Genomic DNA, 26,875 nt, shown 5'->3' with positions numbered 1-26,875 from the left:
TTTTCCATTGCTTTGAACAAAAATACTTGTCAAGCTAAATACTCCAAACATTACAAGAAAAGAATTAGTTGAAAATTATTAGCCAAATTATGTGCTGAGGTGATATTAATGATACAAAAATCTTTTAATTAATTTGTAAAATGCTGAGGTATAGATTCCTCCAGATTACTGTAGTAAACACTGCAGCATGTAATCAAGCTGGAGAAAGTATTTGCCAATGAAAATTCAATCTAGTGTCAGAAGACTGAACATGGAAAGGGGGTTTTGTGTAGATTTTAAAAAACAGATCAGTAGAACCCCCTCAGAAAGACAAAAGATATTTAATTTGCATCTCTTTATCAACCAGCTAACAAAATTACTAGTATTATAACCAACACCACATGGATGTCCACGTGATCAAATCAAGTTCACTGCACATTTTCAGCTTCTCGCTTATTTTACACAAATTGCACACATCTGAGGTATGTGATCATATTTATGGATCAGGGTAAAGTTATACTTTATGTTTACCAAAACACCAAGAAAAGTACTTATTAATGGTGTATCCAATATTGCAATGCCATTTTCATTGGCATTAGTAGTCTTTCTATCAATCTATAATATTAAGAAGGTACTTGGAGATCTAGACCCCTGCAAAGGGGTCTCTTGCTTAGAGATCGGTCAAAAGAATCACTTGGAGTATAGTCTGTTTAAAGCAAGGTTACCAGTTTAATAAATTAAGGCAGCCTGGTGCAGATTTGTCCAGCGACACAGAGGTTAAAAGCTTCTGTATTCTGTGGAGAAATGGCGCAATTACTTGGACACACATTGGAGTGCAATGCTTAACTTTTAACTTTATTTCTTTAATTTTCTACTTTATAGAAAGAATTGTGGTTTTAAACGATTTAACTTATTTTCTTTGTTTTGTACTTAGGTAGCTTTGTAATGGGGCCGGTAATGAGGACATTGTCCACTTTTCACTGTATTCCAATACCCGAGTAAACACACAATATAAACCCAAATGTAACCTACTTGAAAAAGGAAAAAAAAATACAGGGGCCAAGGAAAAAGAATAGTGGAGTGAGACTAATTGAATCTCTCTACCAAAATGCAGTCATCGGCCAAATTGCCTTTTCTAGGCTTCATGATATTTACCCCCTCAGTCAATAGTTAACTACATTTATTAAACACACTAATAATATCCCAAGGGGTTAACCAGATGATATTAATGAAAATCAGAACCACAGACAGAAACATCAGAGCAGACAACCGAAAAGTTATCAACCAAACTAGTAGCTTTTAAAGAGCATCAAAGAAGAGGGGGAAAAAAGAGATAGAGAGAAGTTAAGGGACTAAACCTCTGAGATTGGGAGCCAGATGGCTTAAAGCACAACCAGCAACAGTGAATCAATTTAAAACCATGGTATGCAAGTGCCATCATCACTTGTCCATCTTCTGCGGTAAGTGGTTGGTTCATAAACAGGCTGTAAAATATCATGTAGAGTCTTGATGGAGAAACCATGAGCTACTCAAAAAACAACCAAAACCAAAAACTATAATTATGGACATCTTTGGCCAACAGTTCCATCAAAACAATAGGAAGCGAGACAGTAGTGGATAAATAAAAGGTCCAAAAACTGGAAAAAGGTAGGAAAGACTTCTACTTCCTTTTTTATTCTAAGGAAAGACTTATAATTAGATTGTCCATCATTTGATGTTCCAATTGCTTTAAATTCACTGATGTACTTTTAACAGGCAGTTACTGCTATAATCCAGGAGACTCAGTAGCCAGTTTGCATACAGCAAGTTCCCACAAACAGTAATGTGATAACAATCTGGTAATCAGACTTCTTGATTTTGATTGAGGGGTTAATATTGAGAAAAACCTCAGTTTAACGTCAACTTGAAAGACTGTATCTCCAATGCAGAAAAATAAAAGGATATTCTAATCTATTCTCATACTTTCTCATTTTTGCACTAGAATTTGAGCCCTGCATTTTGTGTTCATATTCTATTTGGAATCTGAAGCCAGAACCTTCTGATTCAGGTGAAAGACCCATCAATTGAGTCAGGGCTGGCGAACAGAAAATACGTGCGTATAAATTTCAGAACAGGTCTTCAGATTTTACATTCCAAAAGGATAATGATTCCCCTGATTTGTTTATTGGAGGGAGTATACGTTTAGGAAATTTTAACCATTAATGCAAATCTGATAGCCATCTGTTTTTAGACATTTTGCAGACATGATCCAAGTACACAGAATGGGAATGGAATGCAATAAATTTTCAATGAGCCACACCATGTTCTCACCATGTTCTCCAGTAAACAGAGCTTCCTGCCTTTTGCAGAAAGTGGTACAGATCTGATTACTCAAACTGATACTAAAAAGGACAGTTCAACTCAACAGTCAAGTCTTGATGTTTGAAAAAAAACGTCATTGTGTAACAGATCGTCATTACCCAAGAGATAAATGCTCTCCATCAACAAATATTACCTGACGCACTTTTTATACTCAAGGCTGACAGCAATAACTGCACCAATTCTAAATTCACAGTTTTTCCATTATTGGAACATGTCCAGCTAATGGTTCAAAGTGAACACTTATTATTTGGCAATGTGAACCAAGTGTTATAATACTTTACTCAAATCCTAGACAGACATACCATTCATTAATATTTCTGCCACTTCTCAAATGCTCAAGTGAAGTTGAAGTAAAACTAATGCCTTGGTTTTCAAAGGGTGCCTAGAGAGCCCATTTTCTTAAAAACACTTCTCAATTTTTCAATGTCTTATTGGGTACATTTTATTTTTGTCAATTTATTACATTCTCCTAATAAATGAGGTCTCATACTTCAACAGCCCATCCATTCAACCACTGGAGTCATCCACATACGCTGCTGATTTCCCCTCCTTCCAGTGAGAGACCATAGCCTCCAAGTTCTTCTTGGTTTCCATCCTCACCTGAAGTCAGCTTTCTCAACTCTTGCCGGGCTTGAAGTAATCCTGGTCGCCTTCTGATACTTGACTCAAATCAGCCATTTTCCATGTCTCAGGTTCAACACTTCATGCAGTGAAATCCTTTTCCAGCGAGGGATCAGAAATAAGCTCATTCCTCATCCTCACACACAGCCCATTCATCCATATTTTCACCAAGCCAGTGGACCACAATCAGAAATGGGAGTCCTGTTTAATGACTTTGCCCTTCATTGTCCAGTTCAGATTTGTTCCAGTCTAACCTACACAGAAGCAGCCAGCAAATTTCTAATTAATATTTCTTCTCATTCCCCAATTCTGGAGTCAACAATGAATCTATTTTATATTCTCTCTTCTTCCTCACTGATTTGCTACAACTGGGTGAGAGGATCTGCAGAGTTGAGGCTAGTTTTAACAAACACTGATAGCGCGTTGCCAGCTTCACCAAGTCATTATTTGTCTCCACCCTCTGGTATCATATTGCCTTCCAGCTGATGTCTGACACATAATCTATGTTGAGAATCAATGCCTTACCTTCCACAATCATTATCTCAGGGTGAACTGAATGATCACAACTTCAAGATGCTTTTCCACCAGGAAGTACATTTCCAAACTCATGTCTTTCTCATTGCAACAACAGGTAACTTTCAGCTCTGTAACATCACAGTCAACTCCCAGGTCAGTCCACCTGCTGCTGAAACAACAAAGAAATGACTCTAGGCTTGACCACTCTCATGGTCTCCTGGCTGGTCTACCCTCCATAAACGACAGCAAATGGAAAAGTTGGCAGCATCTTACTTATCCCATTTCTAATCCTCTCATTCTATTCTTCTGACAGACATTGACCCCCTTAAACTTTGATCCTCAGTCTTGAATCAATCCATGCCCTTAACCCTCCCCCATGCATTCCAACATTTGCTCCTTCAATTCTTGCATTTTCCCAACCAACCAATACGAGCTACACAAAGTCACAAAGGCTCGATACCCTGACAACTTCATAAACCTACTTCCTCTTTAGCTCTTTTATGATACTGTGAGAGTTGGAATTCGGAAATGAACACTGGTCAGAGTTCAGGTGGAATGCTCCATTCAGTTTCAGGACACTGACCCACCGGCAACGTTTACTGTCCTGATGGGATTTTATTTTTTAATGTCTTCTTTCACAAGGTGTGAGCGTTTCTGGCTGGGCCAGGTTTTATTGCTCATCCCAAACTGACTTTGAGAAGATAGTGGTCAACTGCCTTCTTGAAATGCTGCATATTTGAGAGGATAGCACCTTGGTTCAAAATGTTAAATTGAAGCAGGCAGCATCAATTTTCTTTTATTTTGTTGAGTTTTGAAGGTTGAAGTGTCATTGAATCAAAGCCTTTAACACAATAACAGGACTCCATGTGAAAAACGTTTTCTCTGATGATTGACAGGAAGGACGCAGAATCTGAAAGTTAGAGCTAGACCATTTAAGAATGAAATTAAAAAGCATTTTTCTACCAAAGGATACTGGAAATCCGACCCCAGATCCCCAAAAAGTCGTGGACAATAGCAATTTGGGATAAATGAATGTTCTTAAGGCTGAAATCTCTATTAGATAGGAGTTGAGAGGTAGCTTAGGTATAACCTAATTGGACAATACACAGGTTTAAAGGGCTCAGTGGCCTACTCCTGGTCCTATAATCAGAACATGCCATATTGACAACACAGGAGGTGAGAAACTGCAAACGTATGCTCAGCCCGCAAGCACCTTGTGTGAACAGTGAGCCCATCAATATTATTCACTTACATTGTGTCTTGTCAGTTTTCATCCAAGTCTTTCAATACAACACGCTCGCCTGCTTTGCGATATTGTTGCAGGAAAAACTGAGTTTTACTGAGAGGTGGATTGACATTGACGGCAACACTGACTATCCCACCCTTCAGGATGGAGGTTGTGGTGGTAATGGCACTCAGCCTGGAAAAAAATTTATTTCAGTTGAAAAGCACAGCCGTTCCGATCATGTTTCCCGAATTCAGTAGAGTTCATTAACTTACTAAAAATGCAACATTTGTCCAGTATTACAGATGATGCTTAATTACTGTAATCTGTGCTAGTTATCCACTTTTATTGCTTTTGTAAAAAAAAAAGGCTGCTGGCAAGAATTTAGTTAGATATAAAAGGAAACGTTTCCATAAAACAAGCTACTGTTTCACTCTAGTCTGTGCAGCCCTATCATTACTTTATAAAAACATCCCATTTCTAAAGGGGAGTTATGTCACCACACCAGACCTCGAACTGGTTACACCATTCCATTCTTGGACGCTACTTTGCTCCATGGAAAATTAGGGATTAAATCAATTTTGACAAGTCAAGTACAAGCCAGCCATTTCTTGAAGGTACAGAACAAAGAATCAGATGGAAGATGAGCCAGAAAGCACCTGGAAGGAGACAGTGGGATGTAGAAATAACACAAACCTCTCCTGACACCATCAGCTGTAGCTGCTCCTTTGTCAGCCTGGCAAGCTGCCTGCAATAGGAACTCTACAAAAGTCAAAACTCCACTCCTACGGAGACAATCCAGACAGGAGCAGGAAAATCACGGCAAAAAGAAAGCCCAAATCTACAGTTACCAATCAAAATACCTAATTTTTGCAACTGGGGAGGTAAACATTTTATGCTCACCAATTTGTCCGTCTGGAGTCTTTATACAAAAGCAAATTACAGACTTTAAACAACTCAAAAAGTGGTAACAAAAAGGAGCTCACGAAATTTTCAAAAAGGAAATTGAAACAGATATCAAATTCTCAACAAACCTCACTGTAGCAGACTGCTGTATTAGAATCAGTTACTGCTTTCTAACATAGATGCTGTGCATCTTTAACCTTGTACACAATAATACTATGGGAGAATATGCATTATATCAGCCTGTTCAGAATAGTATCCTAATATATTCACAACAGTTTTATTTTTCCAGTTATTCATATAAAGCATGTCACAACCAAGGCTGGAGAAACACACTTTTACTCGAAGTCCCACTACTCTACAGGTCACAGCATAAAATCAAACTCCTGTTCTCAGTTAAAAAACCTTAGCTATCAACAAAAAGACTAGTTAGGACTTTTCGGAACATAATGATGCATTTATTACCAAAAATTTGCAACTGTTTAACATACACAACAAAGGGAGTCAGGAGGCTGAGTTGAGTATGGTTGTCATTACAAAAGAGATAGTGCTGGAAAGGCCAAAAAGTCTTAAAATTGATAAATCTCCTGGCCCCGATGGGATACATCCTAGAGTTCTGAGAGAGGTGGCTGAGGAAATAGCGGAGGCATTGGTTGAGATCTTTCAAGAGTCACTGGAGTCACAGAAAGTCCCGGATAATTGGAAGATCGCCATTGTTCAAGAAAGGATCAAGACAAAAGATGGAAAATTATAGGCCAATTAGCCTAACCTCGGTTGTTGGTAAAATTCTAGAATCCACCATTAAGGATGAGGTTTCTAAATTCTTAGAAGAGCAGAATCTGATTAGAACAAGTCAACATGGATTTAGTAAGGGGAGGTCATGCCTGACAAACCTATTGGTATTCTTTGAAGAGGTGACAAGTAAGTTAGACCAGGGAAACCCAGTGGATGTGGTCTACCTAGACTTCCAAAAGGCCTTTGATAAGGTGCCACACGGGAGGCTGCTGAGCAAGGTGAGGGCCCATGGTGTTCGAGGTGAGCTACTGGGATGGATTGAGGATTGGCTGTCTGACAGAAGGCAGAGAGTTGGGATAAAAGGTTCTTTTTCAGAATGGCAGCTGGTGACGAGCGGTGTCCCGCAGGGTTCAGTGTTGGGGCCACAGCTGTTCGCATTATATATTAATGATCTGGATGAAGGGACTGGGGGCATTCTAGCGAAGTTTGCCGATGATACGAAGATAGGTGGACAGGCAGGTAGTACTGAGGAAGTGGGGAGGCTGCAGAAGGATCTAGACAGTTTGGGAGAGTGGTCCAGGAAATGGCTGATGGAATTCAACGTGAACAAATGCGAGGTCTTGCACTTTGGCAAAAAGAACAAAAGCACAGACTACTTTCTAAACAGTGAGAAAATTCGTAAAGCCAAAGTACAAAGGGATCTGGGAGTGCTAGTCGAGGATTCTCTAAAGGTCAACATGCAGGTTGAGTCTGTGATTAAGAAAGCGAATGCGATGTTGTCACTTATCTCAAGAGAGTTGGAATATAAAAACACCATTGTGCTACTGAGACTTTATAAAGCTCTGGTTAGGCCCCATTTGGAGTACTGTGTCCAGTTTTGGTCCCCACACCTCAGGAAGGACATACTGGCACTGGAACGTGTCCAGCGGAGATTCACACAGATGATCCCTGGAATGGTAGGCCTAACATATGAGGAACGGCTGAGGATCTTGGGATTGTATTCATTGGAGTTTAGAAGATTAAGGGGTGACTTAATAGAGACGTACAAGATAATACATGGCTTGGAAAGGGTGGATGCTAGGAAATTGTTTCCGTTAGGTGAGGAGATTAGGACCCGTGGACACAGCCTTAGAATTAGAGGGGGTAAATTCAGAACAGAAATGCGGAGACATTTCTTCAGCCAGAGAGTGGTGGGCCTGTGGAATTCATTGCCGCAGAGTGCAGTGGAGGCCGGGACGCTAAATGTCTTCAAGGCAGAGATTGATAGATTCTTGTTGTCTCGGGGAATTAAGGGCTACGGGGAGAATGCGGGTAAGTGGAGTTGAAGTGCCCAGCAGCCATGATCGAATGGCGGAGTGGACTCGATGGGCCGAATGGTCTTACTTCCACTCCTATGTCTTATGGTCTTAAAATGCTTACCCCTCTAAATATCTCCTAAACACACACGCACTCTCTTCAGGAAGCAATGAAACAAAAACATATTTCTCTGTGGAGATTTGCCTTCCAGAAAAATAAAACCTTGGCCAATGGGTAATTCTTGAAGGCAAAAGGATACAACATTGGATGTTCAGGAGTCTGTTGCTCTGATATTCTATCACACATACTCATTATTATTCATGCATAATTGTCTTTTGAGTTTTTGCAGACACGGCTTGCTCAATAAATATAAACCGGAGATGTTCCTTCAAAAGAACAAATAGGTTTTACCCTGAACTGAAGTAGGAGATTTTTTTTTCATAAATATGAAAGATAAGCTGGGAAGTTTATCCTTCGGAAGCTTTCCTCCAATTCAGCTTGTTTCTGGCAGGATTCCCTCCAAGCCAGTCACTGTTTAAAAACAGTCCCAACAAGGTGCAGGAAAACAAGAAGTTATCCCTAGTCACACGAGTTTCAAGAAATTCAACGTACACAAGAAAATTTAATAAACTTTAGATATGATCTCTTTTAAAGAAACTACTCTAGGTATATCCACAAAACGTCAACTAAATTCCTTTTTTCCACAATCCTTCAAAACCAAATCTTTCAAATAATATTAAATACAGAGCATCTTCATCACCCTTGTGCTTTTGGACTAGAACAGTATTTACTGCCCACCCCTAATTACCCTAGAGAAGATGGTGGCAAGTTGCGTTCTTGAACCACTGTAGTCCATGGGTGTAGGGATACCCAATATGCCATTAGGATGGCAGCTCTAGGATTTTGGTCCAGTTACAATGATGCAGTTCCAAGTCAGGATGGTGTGGCTTGGAGGGAAACTTGCTGGTGGTGGTATTTCCATACATCTACGTTTCGGGCATGAGCCCTTCTCCTGCTCCTTGGATGCTGCCTGACCTGCTGCGCTTTGCCAGCAACACATTGTCAGCTCTGACCATAGAAATACCTTGTCTACAAGGCAGTTCAGAGACTGGGACTCCACCAGCCTAATGACTGCCTAATGCCAATGCATCATCGAAGGGGGACAAGTCAGCAGTGTAATGAACATTCTCCATTTGTCTGGATGGGTGCCAAAAGCAATCAAGAAATTCAACAACAAGGACAAGACAGCTAACTTGAATGCTACCCGATTAACCAACATTTCAACATTCATTCTCTTCAAAATAATGCATAATAACTGCAATGTGTAGCACATACAAAATATAATGCAAGAACTTACCAGATTAGAATAGATTTCCTGCAGTATAGAAACAGGCCCTTCGGCCCAACAAGTCCACACCGACCCTCTGAAGAGCAACCCACCAAGACCTATTCCCCTACATTTACCCCTGACTAATGTACTTAACACTATGGACAATTTAGGATGACCAATTCACCTAAACTGCACATCTTTGGATTGTGGGAGGAAACCGGAGCCACAGGAGGAAACGCAGACACAGGGAGAATGTACAAACTCCACACAGACAGTCGCCCGAGGTGGGAATTGAACCTGGGTTCCTGGGGCTGTGAGGCAGCAGTGATAACCAATGATCCACCATGCTGTTTCTTAGACAGCACCTTCCAAACTTATGACCAACTGCCATCCAGGACAAGGAAAGCAGACACATGCGGACACCATCACTACCACAAGATTCCCTCTGAGCTACACACCACCCTGACTTGGAACTAAATCACCATTATTTCAGTGGCCAAAATTCTGAACAATGCTGTGGGTGTACTTTCATGCCAACAACTGAAGTAGTTCAAGAACATAGCTCACCATCTTCTCCTCAGCTACTGCTGGATTAGACAACCTGGCATTGATCCAGGCACCAGAAATGAGAATGAGAAAAGTTGATCCTGCCAACCCTGCAAAGCCCTCCTTACAGCTGCCCATGCTTTGGGCACTACAACCAATTTTTCATATTACAAATTTTGCCCAAGTGATTTTGAGGCAAATGAGGCAAAGGGAGACAGAATTTGATTTGCAGTTCAACAAATTATTATTAAAAACACCATGGGAGCATTTCCCAAATTTTCACAATATTTACCCTTTATCAAGATCTATCTGTCTGAGATAGGGTATTACCTGCAATGATCCACATGATTGAGCTAGGTCATTGGAATCTCCTTCCTTTCTGACACAAGGCTGGCTCCCTTCCACAAAGGTGGGTCTCCCAGGTCATGGGGCACTTCTCCTGGCTCCTCCTGGGTTGCCACACAGCCTTCTGCCCTGAGTCTTGCTGTAAGTCTTTGCTGAGGGGGTAGCTTCCAGGTGTGTGTTTTTATCATCCTCACCCCAGATCTTCCAGAATGTTGTGTGGCCTTTGGCCAATGGAGAAATTAGCAGGCTTCAAAGTATCCAATGACACTGCGCCAACTCCCTTCACTGTTGCCATGCCAGGAAGGTGCAAAGTGCAAAATCTCAGGCACTGGCTGGAAGTCAAAGTGCCAGAAAGTCTGATCAATGCTTCTTCAATGCTCATCCCTCGGGCTGGTGTAACTGGTTCGTCTTGAACCTTTTTTGCCTCCTTGACCTTGGTTTCCCCTGTTCTCAATAGCTGATAGCTACTGGCTTCTGTTTAATTTCGAGAATTAAATTTTCTGTCAGGCGCAATTTCTCCAGCTCTGGGTCAATTTAGAATGTCCAATTTAGGGAGATGGGGGCTCGTGTCAAAATTGGAAGAGCTGTCTCAAAAACTAGTCAAGCAAGCATGACATGGTTATACTCATGGAATCATACCTTAAATACAATGTCCCAGAAACCACCATCACCAGCTCTGGGTTTCTCCTTCCCCAGAAGTGGCAGCATAGTTATATGCAGTTGGGAGGCAACAGCTCCGGGAATCCGCCATATTGCCTCTAGATCCCATGAAGTCTCATGTCTTCAGGTCAAACATGGACAAGGAAACCTCTTGCTCGTTCTATGTACAGTCCTCCCTTCCAGTGAACTTATTAAATTGTGCAGCAGGATAGATGGACCAAATTAGGAGAGTGAGGTCTGCAGATGCTGGAGATCAGAGTTGAGAATGTGTTGCTAGAAAAGTACAGTAGGTCAGGCAGCATCCGAGGAGCAGGAAAATCGATGTTTCAGGCCAGAGCCCTTCATCAGGAATGAGTCCCGAAACATCAATTTTCCTGCTCCTTGGATGCTGCTAGATGGACCAAATTCCTACACTTGCTCCTAAATGGCATGTTTGTATGTTCTTACTTTGCAATCAACTATAGAAAGTTCGTTAACTGAATGAGGCGACAACAAATGGTAAGATACTGAGAAGTGTAAAGGAAGAGGGAAATCTTGGAGTGCATGTCTACAGACTCCTGAAGATGGTTGGACATGAACAGAAAGAAAACATAGGAACTCAGGAGCACAGACCATTCTGCCCATCAAGGTTTCCCCACCATTCATTTAGAATATGACTGATTATCGACCTATCCTTACATACAGATAAGGAAGGACACCACTTCAACTGGGACAACACATCCATCTGAGAACAAGACAAACAGAGACACACACGAGAATTCCTAGAAGCATAGAGTTCCGGTTGGAATGCCATCAACAAATACATCGAGTTAGACCCCATCTACCACCCCCTGAGAAAAAGAGCAGGAAATGACATCACCAACCCAAAGAAACCCAAACATATAAATAGAAAGCAGGAATCATGTACAGTACTTTGCCTGAGGCCCAGTGAAGATGTTACCTAGTAGGGTGACGAAACGTCTGGAAATGAATCTTCCAGGTCACCGAGCAAACCTACAGCCAGAACCTCAACCTGAGCTACAAATCTTCTCAAAACTCGCTAGCTACCTCAATACACTTTCCTGCGTTATCTCCATTTCCCTTGATGCTATTGGTCTCCAGAAGTCTATCAATTGCTGTCTTGAACTTGCTGAATGATTGAGCTTTGACAACTCTGGGGCAGAGAATTACAATAGAACAGCAGACCACAGTTCAGGAAACTGGTGTTGCACTAAAGAGAGGGTACAGAGGAGATTTACAAGGATAGTGCCAACAATGAAAAAATTTAGTCAAACGGAAAGACTGGATGGGCTAGGGTTATTTTCTTAGGAACAGAAGACTCTGAAGCAGACCTATTTGAAGCGTTTAAATTGATGCATCTTCGTGTAGTTGATGAGAGAGACTAACAGAATTGTCCTGGTTCAGAGATCCATCACCAAGGGACACAGATATAGTGTTAGAGATAGGAGGCTTAGGTGGAATGTGAGGGAAAATATTGTTACCCAGAGGGTGAGGAGGGAGGTTCCTGAAACTTACTGCCTTAGTGGATAGTAGAGACAGAAACTCTTAAAATATTTCAAGAAAACCTTGGTATGCATTTGAAATGTCATAAAAGCCAGAAAGGGGTAATCAAGTTCGGTGGTTAACTTTTAACCAAAAAGAGACATAATGAGTTGAAAGACCTCCAGTTGTGCTATAAACATCTAATCTTGCTACAACACCATAATAGAGTCCCTCATCGAGTTACCAAGAAGTCACAACTGACAGAAACATAAATACAAATCCTGAAAGCACAGCCCACCACCCTTTCTGCTGGTTCCTTACTCAGCTCACCTGCAATGCCAGTCATATACTTTAGTTTAAACTTTTGGACTTATCCCCTTCTTTTTGTGTGTAGCAGATTCAATTCAATTTCAATAGTAGTTTGAAACATGGAAGGGGAGAAAAAAAATAGCTAATTTTGCAGAATCAAACAGATCATAGCATTTCTTTGGAGATAAGTGAGAACACCAACAACAACGGCACTCGAAAACAAATCAACAGCACAGTCCTATTTAAAATTCTTTTTCTATTGTGCATTTTATTCAGCTTGACATCTTACCTGGCTGTGGATATTAAAGGATGCCTTGTCCCAACCAATTTCCTGACATGAAGGGCAATGTTGCTCAGCTCATCACTGAGCAGACAGCGGAGACTCATGAAGGAGGTCGGGTATCCAACAATCTTTTCTGCCTCAGACACCACTTTAGTCCAGGAGGAAGGGGACACAGTGGAGTAAAGCATGTGACTCCGGCAAGTAGTACCAACTAGAGCTGGACAGATCAATCTCCTCACAGACGGTAACATGGCGTTGGGGCTTGGTGATATTTACTTTTTTTTTAAATGTAGGAAATGAAATGGTCTCTGTGAATCCAAGCTGCAAGTAGAAGGGGTACACCCAGAGAAAGTCATTGGCTGATCCTGGCAAGACAAACATAAAAATTCTGTAAAAAAAAAAATCCAAAAAAACTGTGGGTGCCGGAAATCTGAAACAAAAACAGAAATTGATGGAAAATCTCAGCAGGTCTGGCAGCGTCCAAGTTAACATTTCAGATCCCATGACCCTTGTTCAGAACAGTTAACTGATTTCTCCCCATAAATGCAGCCTGTCTCTGCTGAGATTTTAAAGCAATTTCTATTTTTCTGTAAGAATTCAATAACTAATTATGTTTGTCCCAAATCATTTTTCTTCATGAAACTGATCATTTGTTTTTTTTTCCACACAGGGAGTCAAAAACAAGTGTCTCTGATTCTGGACAGCATTATTTTATCCACATTCAGTGGCAAACAGTGAATGAATTCCGAAGCAGTCACAAGATCATTTTGAATTCATGAAGTGCTTTTCATGACCTCAGGACATTCAGAAACATTTTACAGCTAATTAAGTACATTAGAACTCTTGCAAAGATGAAGGATTTCAATACAAATAACTGACATTATTTTATCTATTTGCAAAGGTGAATATAGGGAATAAAAACAAAATGTTGGAAATGCCCATCAAATCTGGCAGTACCTGAGGAGAAAGAAACAGTTTATGTTTCAGGTCTGTAATCCTTCTAATAGAGCTCATGTGTAGCATATGAGCTGTGACAACAGTGACAACTTGTGCCCTGACCTGGACAGGTATAGCTTTTGCGCATGCAGTTCCTCAATTTCTCCAAAGATACATCAAATAAACACTGACAAAAATTCCAAATAATCCAATGAGATATATTCAAGGATAAGATAGACACATTTTTAAATCAATACGGAAATTAAGATTTATGGGAAAAGGCAAAAACGTGGAGGTGAGGATTATCAGATCAACTATATCTCATTGAATGGCAGCGCAAACTCAACAACTTCTGTTCCTATGTCTAAAGACCTTACATTTGTTTCATTTCGCAATTAGGTAAAAATGTGGCAGCAAGGCAATGATGATTAAATTCACTGCATACACTTAACTTATTTTTAAATAACTATACAAAAGTAAAGATCATCTGAAATTTCCACAAATCTTAAAACTCATTTTCAGTCCCAACTTCTCATCCTCTCAGTCAGCTTGACTGCTTTGCTGCATTTTCTTCCACTAATTTACCAGCTGCCAGCCTGTGTTTTTTTTTAAAATTGTGCTCTTCAAACCAAAAGGAGCGACGCGTGTTCGTTAGGGGATCGGCCAGAGTTGGTGAATCCAAGCTGATTCTAAAGGTGCTTTCTTCTTCAATGTCTTCCAGAAAGCTGGTGTCGACCAATTCCATGCCCTAAACACTACGGCTGAATCCACCTATGCTGCCTCTGCACTACACTTAAACAGGACATCTCCCATCTTCCGGCAGTTAGGCACACTATCATCTTTGAACCGATCTTCATCATCCAGCTCAATGGGAGCGTCTTTTCCTGCATCAAGTTGCACATCTTTAATCCTAGTCAATCCTTTCTATTCTCATTCTCAGTGTTACACAGTCTCCCAATCATCTATCTTTGGTTCTCTTTTCTTCAATTATAAATTGTATTCATGTTGCAACTTTAGCATCTCAGCTCTACACACCCCTTGACAACACTTTTGGAATACTGCGAGCAATTCTGGTCCCCTTCCTATTGGAAAGAGGTTGTGAAACTTGAAAGGGTTCAGAAAAGATTTACAAGGATGTTGCCAGGGTTGGAGGATTTGAGCTATAGGGAGAGGCTGAACAGGCTGGGGCTGTTTTCTCTGGAACGTCAGAGGCTAAAGGATGACCTTATAGACGTTTACAAAATTATGAGGGGCATGGATAGGGTAAATAGACAAAGTCTTTTCCCTGGGGTGGGGGAGTCCAGAACTAGAGGGCATAGGTTTAGGGTGAGAAGGGAAAGATATAAAAGGCACCTAAGGGGCAAAGTTTTCACGCAGAGGGTGGTACGTGGATGGAATAAACTGCCAAAGGAAGTGGTGGAGGTTGATAAAATTGCAACATTTATAAGGCATTTGGATCTATCAGTATATGAATAGGAAGGGTTTGGAGGGATATGGGCCGGGTGCTGGCAGGTGGGTCTAGATTGGGTTGGGATATCTGGTCGACATGGACGGGTTGGACCGAAGGGTCTGTTTCTGTGAAGACATTTCTATGACTCAAATTGGAGCGACTTTGAGTAGTTTGCCTGCAGTAAGAACTGAGAGAACTAGGGGCTGCATGGTGGCTTAGTGATTAGCACTGCTACCTCACAGCGCCAGGGACCCAGGTTAGATTGCAACCACTGGCAACTGTCTGTGTGGAGTTTCAAAATTCTTCATATGTGTGGGTTCTTCAGAGTGCTCCGGTTTTCTCCCAGTCCAAAGATGTGCAGTTTAGGTGAATTGGCCTGCTAAATTGCCCCTAGGGTTCAGGGATGTGTAGGTTTAGTGCATGAGTCAGGGGTAAACGTAGAGTAGTAGCGGAAATGGGTCTGGGTGGGTTACTCCCTGGAGGGTCAGTGAGGACTTGTTGGACCTAAAGGCCTGTTTCCTCACTGTAGGGATTCTATGAAAAATATCACTCAGTTGGTGAGAATGTAGTTACAAGTGCTTTTTATTGATTCATAGGATGTAGGCATCAGTGGCTGTGCCAGCATTGACTGCCAATCCCTAATTGCCCAGAGGGCAGTTAAGAATCAACCACATTGCTGTGGATCTGGACTCACATGTAGGCCAGACATGGCAGTTTCCGTCCCTAAGGGACATTAGTGAACCAGATGGGTTTTTCCTGACACTAGATTCTTAATTCAGTTTTCTATTTAATGCAAATTCCACCATCTACCATTGCGTGGTTCGAACCCAGGTCCTCAGTAGATGGTCTGGGTCTCTATATTAACAGTCCAGCAATAATACCACTCTACTATACCACTATCTCCCTGAACATGACTTTAGAAATTTATAATGAAGATGACAATCTCCAAAAATTGACTTAACATATTGTTGTGGTTCTGTTCGCCGAGCTGGGAATTTGTCTTGCACACGTTTCGTCCCCTGTCTAGGTGACATCCTCAGTGCTTGGGAGCCTCCTGTGAAGCGCTTCTGTGATGTTTCCTCCGGCATTTATAGTGATTTGTCTCTGCCGCTTCCGGTTGTCAGTTCCAGCTGTCCGCTGTAGTGGCTGGTATATTGGGTCCAGGTCGATGTGTTTGTTGATAGAATCTGTGGATGAGTGCCATGCCTCTAGGAATTCCCTGGTTGTTCTCTGTTTGGCTTGCCTTATAATAATAGTGTTGCCCCAGTCGAATTCATGTTGCTTGTCATCTGCGTGTGTGGCTACTAAGGATAGCTGGTCGTGTCGTTGCGTGGCTAGTTGGTGTTCATGGATGCGGATCATGAATCCGCAGGGGACGAAACGTTTGCAACACAAATTCCCAACTCGGCGAACAGAACCACAACAACGAGCACCCGAGCTACAAATCTTCTCCCAAACTTTGACTTAACATATTCTTAAAAGATTAGCTGAAATTCTGCAACAGATAGCTTGACAAAGGTTTCGTGGCATAAGTGGAGAGACACAGAATCGACATGAGTCCAGTATGATTTATTTTTGAGCTGAAAGCTGTTGGAAAATAGGTAAATAGATACAAAACAAGAACCTGTTTTCCAGCACCTTTCAGTTCTGAGTGAACTCAAAACATCAATTATGTTTTTCTGTCCACAGATGCTACTCCACGGTGTTCTTCCAGCCTTCTGCTTGCTTCGGCTACTTTTTTTTATTATTTCGGACGAGATTACAAAACACAGAGTATGAAAAAGTTAGGCTTTTTTTAAGCTACAGTCTTGGACCTCACTGTCCAGAATATCAAGTATAAATATTCAGATCTAACCCATTTCCCGCTCCGGCTTACACCCGTTGCAGTCATTGCACCACTCAGGATACTGAGTAGAAGGATGGCTGCACACAGAGGAATTCCCTTCAGTTAATCGGTGAACTTGCGTGAACGAACAAACTGCAGGTGCCCACCATTGTTTTTTTCAAATTGATACATCAAGAGCGTCTGCATTTTTCTAAGTGAAAATTGATCCTGGAAAAGGGAAGGCACGTTCTATTTGGAGCAAACAGAAACTCGACCCGTGCAGATTCTCTCCCCACGGTCCTGGAGTTTAAATACAGACACAAGGGTTTGTTTCTCTGCGAAAGGGACCTGGCACATAAAGTAAAACAAACCTCCTGTCTGCTTCCCGCCGCTAAACCCGGAGACACAGGTCAGTCTCTTCCGTTCTCCGGCCTCCCCGCCCCGGACCGAATACCAAATCCCCGTCGGGTCAATGATATTTGCGCAACAGGTCCCGCCGACACAAACTCACCGTTTCATGGGCGCCGCCATTTTGCACAATCCACCATACGGCATGTCGCAAACCGCAAACGGAAACACCACGACATCGCCATAAAGTGGAATGCACCCGAGGATCTGCGTATCCATGGAAACGGCGGTGCGACAGCTGGGCGCATGCGTGGCAGTTCAATGTTGTCAATCGATTCTGTCCTTCATTAACAATTCGTTACAGTTTGTTTTATCTACAAGTTTATTTGTCAACATTTTTAAAAAGTCCAGCGCCGGAAAAGTCTTAAAAAGACAGATTAGTTCATTTGGAAATGATGAGATAAATGAGCATGATGGTTAAAGTAAGTCATCATAACACAGGCATGGTGAAGATGAGCAGGATCTTGTTTTGAAGATGGTAGGATGTGATTGTAAAGCAATGCTGGAAATCTAAAATATGAACAGAAACTGCTAGAGATAATCAGGCGGTTTGGCAGCATGCCTGGAATAGAAAGAGCGCTGGATCTTGTGCATTTTTGGCGAAGTGCACAATGTGTTAAGTCTGATGGGGTAGTTCTCACTGGGAGTTGTGAGTTATCTCACTGTATCTTACCAAATTCGCTATTAATCACCCAGTGATCTCTATCAGGTCCCATTTCGGCCCCATCTTACCAGGCACCATTCCCAGAATCACACATCGGGTATCAGCCCTGAGACCAGAATTCTTGGCATCTGCACCATACAGTCCTAGTCATAGGTAGTCATAGAGATGCACAACCCAGAAATAGACCCTTCCCTGATCTAGTTCCATTTGCCAGCTTATGGGCCACAGCCCTCTAAACCCTTCCCATTCATGTACCCATCAATGTGTCTTTTAAATGTTGTAATTTAGCTTGTTCCACCATTTCTTCTGACAGATCATTCCATATGTGCACCATTCTCTGCGTGAAAAAGTTGCCCTTCAGGGTATTTTTAAATCTTTCCCCTCTCACTTTAAACCTATGCCCTCTGGTTTTGGACTCCCCTACCCTAGAAAAAAGACCTTGGGCTATTCATTGAATCCATGCCTTTCATGATTTTATAAACCTCTATTTGGTCACCCTCAGCCTCAACTCTCCAGGGAAAACAATCTCCGATCTATTCGGCCGTCCCAATAGCTCAAACCCATCTTTCAATGTCCCTGACACCTGGTCAGCTCTCAGGGACTGAGGAGAGATTGCTGAGAAGGGGGTGTTGGCACAGTGGCCTCCCCCTGGCATCCCCAGAATCACATTTAGCTGGCTTTTACCAACTTGATTAACTTCATGTAATTGAATTGAATGAGCTTTATTGTCACATATACTCAATGAGCACTGTGAAAAGTTTATATGTCTTCACTTACAGCGCCATCTTAGGTACAAAGGTACCTAAGTACAACTTCTTTCGTTACAAGACCTTAGAGAAATAAATGTCAAGCGCTGCAGAAATTAAAGTTCAGAACAACAGACCACGCTGGCACCTAGCTTCCAGTCCACACCAGTCCATGGCTGCAGACTGCGCTGGGCTTCACCTTGAAGATCGTGAAGCTGGAAGATGGCTTCAGACCAGCAGGCTAGGCTGAGGATGCCATACCAGGCCAAGAGGATGCCATGCTGGGAGGCCACACTGGGAGACCACTAGGTCACCCCATCACGCCCGAAGGCCACTACAGGAGGCTCCTGAGCCAGGCCAGGAGGTCTCCGTGCTATGCAAGGAAGCTGCTGCACCAGGCCAGAAGATCGCCACACTGGGAGGCCGCTACACCAGGCTGGGAGTCATCGGAGGCTGGGAGTCATTGTCAGATGCTGAGCGAGAAGAAGAAAAAAACCATTTAGAGGAAAAAAATGAGAAGAAAAGAAGAAAAAGCGGAGAGGACAAGCCTTGGCTGGAGTGTCCTATTCTGCTGCCGCCTTGGAACCAGTTAAGAAACAACTGGATATAGCAAAAAGCAAAGGCCCCCAACAGCATCCTGGCAGAAAGACTAAAGAGTTATGCTCTATAAACGACAAGTCCTCCCTAGTTCAAACAAACTAGTTTATTGTTTAAACTCTGGCACAAGTTAACTTCATCTCAAGGACATTGATACAAGCCCTGGTGATCTAAAACCTACCAATCTTATACTGGACCTTCCGGCTCCAGAAATGGCTTCAGTGTTCCAGTAATCTAAACCCTGTCTCCAACTTTGTGTTGACCTGGTTTATTTCACTCCTCCTACACTCATTAACATGTGGCACTGGGACCAATCCATTGAGGTCCTGCCTGTGAATTTCCTCCCTAGCTTTTTGAAATCCTGTCTGTAGAACCTTGACTTTTCTGTATGTAATTGGTTGCAATATGGACCACACTTTCTCACTGTGGCCCTTCCCCATCACCTCTACTCCCAGAAAAAAAAGGCACTTCACCCATTCAACAATGTCTTTTACATATTTTTTTTAAAATGCTATGTAGGACTCATGTTGGCATCTATCAAAACTCCTTCCTGTCCCTTTAACAATCTGATCCTTTAATGATCACTGCACACCTCTCAGTTGTTTGTCCCACAGTGCTACGGAGGTGTTCCAAAATACACTCTTCAAGATGTCATTGTCATTAACAGCTTCTAGCTCTCCAAATCTTTGAGAGTACCAGACTCCCACAGCTTTCTAACCTACCAAGTTGCTTTCCTCCTGAACTCTTTGTAACTGTTTGGCACTCACTGAGCTGTAGTCCAGGAAATTGTCCGTTTCTGTTATACCAGTACAGCTCTTCAATTCGAAATGGATTTTGCGTATGAATTTGGAGTTTCCATGTGGCACAGGAGTTACAGGTCTCAATTACCCCATTCTTTGCTCTACCACAGCTGACAACCCCCCACCTTGATGTGTTTTTTTTTTAGTTGGGATGAGTACTATCATGAAATCCAGGTTCAAAAGGTATCATGTACAGAAATTAATCTGAGCAAGTAAAATCTGCCTGATTTACATTTGGAAAAACAATAAAAGTTGAAGAGTGACAGAAAGGAAATTAAATGTAGATGGAATTTTTCAGCACAGGAATCAAGTTTAATTCAGCTGAACAGAGCAGGTTCAAACCAAATGCCTAAGGCTTGGCCAGCTCATTCATCCCTTTATCCAAATTACTTTGACCACAGGATAAAGGCTGACCTGCCCATATTTATGTTCCTGCCTCAAAACCTCCACCAAGACAAACAAAGTTGTTGAGTATTTAAATAATTAAAAGCTTCAAATCTAGTAGAATCAACTATGTTGTCAACTGTAATTGTGTACCTTTAGGGATAATCTAAATATACATTTCGAGCAGGGAGAAAGTGAGGACTGCAGTTTCTGAGCAACATACCATTTTCTATTATACCAAAGTGTGCAATTGACTTTTTAAAATCTCTGCTTGCATTGTCTTTCACTTTCCATCCTCCTTAATCTCGGTTTCTATCAGTATCTATTACATTCCATCCTTTTGCCAATAAAACATTATAGTTTCTCTTCAGGAAAATTTTGACTTTTCACAACTGCAATCTACATTACAAATCTAAGAATATTTAAAATTAGCTTCATAAATATTTTAACCACACCAATGTGTTTTCAACTCTTTTCCTAATTTTCTGTTGATATGAATTCAACCTTCCGATAACTGAACACTTTCTGAAACTTCACTTTTTTCAGGAGACGTAAAATTGAATGTATTCAAAAACAGACCAACTCAATACAAAACAATAGACTCAAAAGGCTACACTTGATGGCAAAAAAAGAACACAGCCCTTCCTACTGTCAAATCATTTTTTTGCAGTCACATAGCATTGCTGACAACAGAGGACTTTCAAACTACAGGTCATCCTGTCATAAAATATTAACAGATTTTTGCAAAAACAGTCCTGGAGCAAGAGGACTCTGGAAAAGCAACCAACACCCATTTCATGGCTGACACATTAATCCAAGGACCAAAGAGATATGCATCAACTAATCCAATACACACACAAGGAGGCCAGTTAACTGATGTTTCTTATTTGGGGACAAACCTGGACACAACCAAAGCTGCAAAAAGATCTGGGTTGCTTGTACGTCATGATCAGCAGAAGGGATTTTTATTCATGTCAGATGATGTTTTGCAAGTAACCTACTTGAGGATAGCAGCCAAAGAGGACAGATGAATCTAAAATGTCAACCTTCATGAGTCTGAAAATAGCCTCTGAAACAGGTTTTCAAATATCTTCACAGCGACATGTTCTCTGATAAATGACAGTAGTCTCCACACCACTGTAGTGATTGGAATGAGATTAGCCAGCTGGCCCTCATATAATATGAGGTCCCTGATTGGGGCTTTTAATCTGGACCAAACAGGGAGATCGAATTGACATAATAGGGTGAATCAACAAGGTAAAAACAATGACTGTAGATGCTGAAAACCAAATACTGGATTAGTGGTGCTGGAAGAGCACAGCAGTTCAGGCAGCATCCAACTAGCAACGAAATCGACGTTTCGGACAAAAGCCCTTCATCAGGAATTCCTGATGAAGGGCTTTTGACCGAAACGTCGATTTCACTGCTCGTTGGATGCTGCCTGAACTGCTGTGCTCTTCCAGCACCACTAATCCAATAATAGGGTGAATGTCAAGGATATTGGGCTCCCTGAATACCTGACTCGATGAGAGGTAGTGCTATTGTCTAAGGCTATGTCAAAGGGTGATTGGTGAAGGGATGCCAGCGCCTGAAGAGTTATTTCATCCGCTTTGCTGGTTTTCCTGGAATCCTCTCTTTACATTCGGTCGCATTACCCTAAACTGAAATTAGAGGAATAATTGAAGTTAAAAGAGTGATAGAGCCATTACAGCATGAAAGAAAGCCAGTTACCTAGACAGCAATCCATTCAGCCCCAGTTCCTTGACCCTGCAAGCCTATTTCCCTCAAAGTGTTATTATTCAATACAATAAAGTCAATGTTATTTCCCAGGGGGTTGAAATTGTCATTTACACACATTTGAAGAGTGATGTGGGAGGAGGATTAAAATAGGAATGAGGCTGCCTGCCCTCTTCCATTTCTTTTAAGATCCCCAATCTTTCATCAGCTTTATTTAGCTGACTGGTGAGAAGATAATAGGAGAAAGCGAGGACTGCAGATGCTGGAGATCAGAGCTGAAAACTGTGTTGCTGGAAAAGCGCAGCAGGTGAGGCAGCATCCAAGGAACAGGAGAATCGACATTTCGGGCATAAGCCCTTCTTCAGAAGTCCTTCCTGAAGAAGGGCTTATGCCCGAAACGTCGATTCTCCTGCTGCTGAGAAGATAATGTTGTATCCCTGTGTATCAAAGAGGCCTGTTAATTATCCAAGTTGCTGTTATTGTTTTCCCATTAGCTGATTGTATAAGGACTCGGAAACACAGATTTAAAGGTTAGGGCAAGACATAAAGGCATCATGTGAAGAAGACCTTTTTTTATCCAGTGGATGTTAATGACCTGTAACTCTCTGCTTACCTGGTGGTGGAAATGGAGACTATCAATCATTTCAAAAGGAAATTAGATGGCTATTTGAGGAATTCAGGCTTGCAGGGCTAGGAACGGATTACTACCTAGGTACTTGGCTTGGAATCAGTAACTGGCTTGCATTTTTCTGTGCAGTAATGGCTCTATCATTCTTTTAATTTCATTTTTAATTTCAATTATTCCTCTAATTTCAGTTTAGGGTGCTGGTACCAAATGGAGAGGAGAGGATTCCATAAAATTCAGCAAAGTGGTTCAAATGACTCTTCAGAGGCTGGCATCCCACCACCAATCATCCTTGATTTACAAATGCACAGCCTTCGACAATAGCACTGCCTCTCAGAGTCAGACATCCAGGGGCTCAAAATCCCTGACACTTACCCTTTTATGTCAGCAAGGTCTCCTTGATTGGACCAGATTAACAGCCCTAATCAGGGAACTCATATTGTATGAGGGCCAGCCGGCTCACCTTGTTGCGATCACTATGGTGGTGTGGAGACTACTGTCATTTATCAGAGAACACATTGCCTTGAAGATCTTTGAAAAGCTGTTTCATTGCATTAAGGAGGATGTTTGCCAAAAGAAATGAACAAGAGCTACTGAGTGTGAAAATTAAGAAATCATCACATTGCCACCTTTAGCAATCCTGTCCTTGAGTTATAGAGGTATACAGCACGGAAACAGACCCTTTGGCCCAATTCGTCTATGCCAACCAGATATCTCAAACTGATCTAGTTCCATTTGCCAGCACCCGGTCCATATCCCTCCAAACCCTTCCTATTCATATAACTATCCAGATGCCTTTTAAATGTTGCAATTGTATCAGCCTCTACCACTTCCTCTGGCAGCTTATTCCATTCACACACCACCCACTTGTTCATTCCTAGCCCCTTAGGTACCTTTTAAATTTTTCCCCTCTCACCATAAATCTATGCCCACTACTTCTGGACTCCCCCACCCCAGGGAAAAGACTTTGTCTATTTATCCTATCCATGCCCTTCATGATTTTATAAACCTCTATAAGGTCACCCCTTGGCCTCTGATTCTCCAGGGAAAACAGCCTCAGCCTATTCAGCCTCACCCTGTAGCTCAAATCCTCCAACCCTGGCAACATCCTTATAAATCTTTTCTGAACTCTTTCAAGTTTCACAAAATCCTTCCGATAGGAGGGAGACCAGAAGTGCAGGCAATATTCCAAAAGTGGCCGAACCAATATCCTGTTCAGCTGCAACATGACCTCCCAACTTCTTTACTCAATGCTCTGACCAATAAAGGAAAGCATACCAAATGCCTTCTTCACTATCCTATCTACCTGCAACTCCACTTTCAAGGCGCTATGAACCTGCACTCCCAGGTCTCTTTGTTCGGCAATGCTCCCTAGGACCTTACCATTAAGTGTACAAGTCCTGCCATGATTTGCTTTTCCAAAATGCAGCACCTCACATTTATCTAAATTAAATTCCATCTGCCACACCTCAGTCCATTGGCCCATTTGATCAAGGTCCCGTTGTACTCTGAGGTAACTTCCTTCGCTGTCCACTACACCTCCAATTTTAGTGTCATCTGCAAACTTATTAACTATTGTATAAACTCATGCATAGGTAGAGTTTTGAAGCCCAGTTTTAAGCTGAAATTAAACTTATACACAGGGTATTATCTTCGAGGGGATGAAATTCATGATTGACATGAGTCAAAAAGTGGACAACCAAGAGCCTGATCTCTGTATAAAATAATAAACAACAAAAAGAAAAAAAGAATTATAGCCATTATTAATATTTATCCAGAAAATAACTGTCTCCATTCTGCCTGCTACAGTAGAACAGTACTATTGTACCAAATTGCAGTTACCAGTACTGTAAAGTGCATGCAGGTCTACACATATGTGCAAGTGTTAAAGCCATACCAGCATCTACCAGGTCTATTTGCATGCGCATGTAAATATTTTATGTAAATATTACATAAATAAATATATACTGTACATATGTAGTTATCAACTTTCAATTTTACGGTATGAAAATGGTGTTGCACAAATATATACTGGTGCGCATAACGTGATGATGCAGGTATTGCATTTGAATCAAAAATGTGCAAATCATGCCCTTTAAGGTTGCATATATGGTCAGGAAGAGACCCCTGAAAAACTAGGGTCGACCTATACTTGAGGTATATGCAAAGTACCATATTTTTTGGCCAAAAATAAGGGGTCAACTTAGAAATCAGATTCCTGATGAAGGGCTTTTGCCTGAAAGGTCAATTTTCCTGCTCCTCGGATGCTCCCTGCTGTGCTTTTTACAGCACTCTAATCTAGACTCTGATTTCCAGCATCTGCAGTCCTTGCTTTTGCCTATACATCGGATTGACCTATACACGCATATATATATATGTTATATTTCCTATGTTCATATCTAAATCATTTATATAAATGATGAAAAGCCGTAGATCCAGCACCGATCCTTGTGGCACACCACTGGTCACAGGCAATTTTCAGGGGTTTTCATGATCAGACTGTATTAAAATTCAATTCTCTGTCTCTCCTTGTGGCGTGGGTAAATCAGCATAAATACACTGGTTATGAACTACTCCTGCCTAGTATAATCTCTTTAACTTGTGAGGAGGAAGGGAATCCCCTTAATTGGCCTTTTTCCACATAACATACATCCTTGAAAGGTGATATTTTAAAGAACAAAGGTTGAAATTTCTCTCATTTTGTATTCCTGCCAATTTTTTTAGTATAATTATCAAGAAGATAATTATCTTGCTTTATCTTTTATCTCTCTGGGTTCTTTTGATTAAAAACAATACATGCCATCAGATGAAATGCACAGTCTAGAAATTACAGTTGATGATATACAACATCAAAGTAAAAGAACTGGGTTAGTATTTCAACTAAAATAGCACAGCATTTGAAGCGAGTTTGTTAAGTGTTCCTGCAATAACATTGTCAAGTCATTTCTTGTGCTTAAAGTTGAAAATACTGTATCTATTTGACTGAGGATGTTCAGAAGACTTCTCGTGGAATTTGGAATTTTGACCAAAGCTGACAAATGTGTTAAAACTAGACAGATGATTTGGTCATTTATCCCATTGGAGAACTCCTCGTTGTTCCACAGGATATATTTAATCACCTCTGTTCAAGGACAATTATTTGAAAAAGCTTCACTGATTATAAGCTAACTCATTGAAGAAGAAAAAAAAAGACCAATTACAAGTAAATGCATTTCTATCGTTAGAGTAGCAACAGTCCTGAAGCAGGAGTCCACCTTGTCTGTTCAGCTGCCAATAGACACGTTAATGGGGAGAGGAGGAAAACTATTTCAAAGGAAAGGGATTTCATCGTGAAGAACTCTCTCTTTCTCTTCGGGTACCACACTCTGAAAGATTATGGACAATCATGGGCCTCTGTGTCTGTCCATAGTTGGGCTTAATAAGTAACTGCCAGTGGATTGCTGTTGTTTTCTGCAGAGGCCTGACTAGAGAGTCTAACCACTGCCATCAGCATTTGCTGGAAGGATTTGCATGTTGACACTCAATTTGGTTGGCTATATTATGAATGTACTTGCCTTAGCCATCAAGTCTAGGAATGAGTCTTGAACCTGGAGCTTCTGACCCACTGCATGACAACATTCCCCTCAACAAGAACAAATCATTATTAAAATTTGATAACACTGGAAGCACAAATTGTGAATAAAAATTGTAAAGTAGGCTTTAATGACTAAGAATTCATGAGTTTATCATGATACTTAACACACAAGGAATGTTATGACAAAAGAAAGAGTACTGGAATAGAGTTAAACTATCCTAAAGCCCAGCTAAGGATTTAGTTCACAATGGAGGCTGATGGATATAAACCTTTTTTCATCGAACATTTCAATATAATCTTACAGTTATTGCCTAAGATTTTCTTTACTTCAGAGAATGAGTATGGGTGAAGAAGAATGGATAAATATTCTGAAAGTGCTGTCTGAAATTTCCTGTTGGTTACAGTCTAATATGTGTTTAACAATGATCTTATTTTGGACATGTGTAAAGGATACATTTGACCAAATAGTTAACTAATAGGTATAAATCATGCCAAAGAATTTAGTGTTTGTTTTTCTTTGAAAGTTCTTGTGCACTTG

The 26,875-nt window shown here is 41.3% G+C and overlaps 1 protein-coding gene across 3 annotated transcripts in view; it reads right to left on the bottom strand.

Annotated features, from left to right (window-relative positions):
* The window catches only part of pdss2 (prenyl (decaprenyl) diphosphate synthase, subunit 2), a 179,343-nt gene extending 161,966 nt beyond the window's left edge, over positions 1-17,377 (bottom strand). For 2 of the 3 annotated variants that reach the window (XM_072552602.1, XM_072552611.1), the window contains exons 1-2: positions 17,314-17,377; positions 12,598-12,956 (exon numbers count right to left, since the gene is read on the bottom strand). In XM_072552602.1, the coding sequence (XP_072408703.1) occupies positions 12,598-12,842 (245 nt within the window). In that variant the 5' untranslated portion in view covers positions 12,843-12,956; positions 17,314-17,377. Of the gene's footprint in view, positions 1-12,597; positions 12,957-17,173; positions 17,289-17,313 lie in introns of those variants that run through there. The other variant, XM_072552609.1, reaches the window with a different exon arrangement.
* Positions 17,378-26,875: the final 9,498 nt, after the last annotated feature.

The sequence above is a fragment of the Chiloscyllium punctatum genome, chromosome 3 (genome assembly GCF_047496795.1).
Source record: "Chiloscyllium punctatum isolate Juve2018m chromosome 3, sChiPun1.3, whole genome shotgun sequence".
NCBI lineage: Eukaryota > Metazoa > Chordata > Chondrichthyes > Orectolobiformes > Hemiscylliidae > Chiloscyllium > Chiloscyllium punctatum.
The sequence above is the reverse complement of the archived record's forward strand: the minus strand, read 5'-3'. Positions and strand labels throughout refer to the sequence as shown.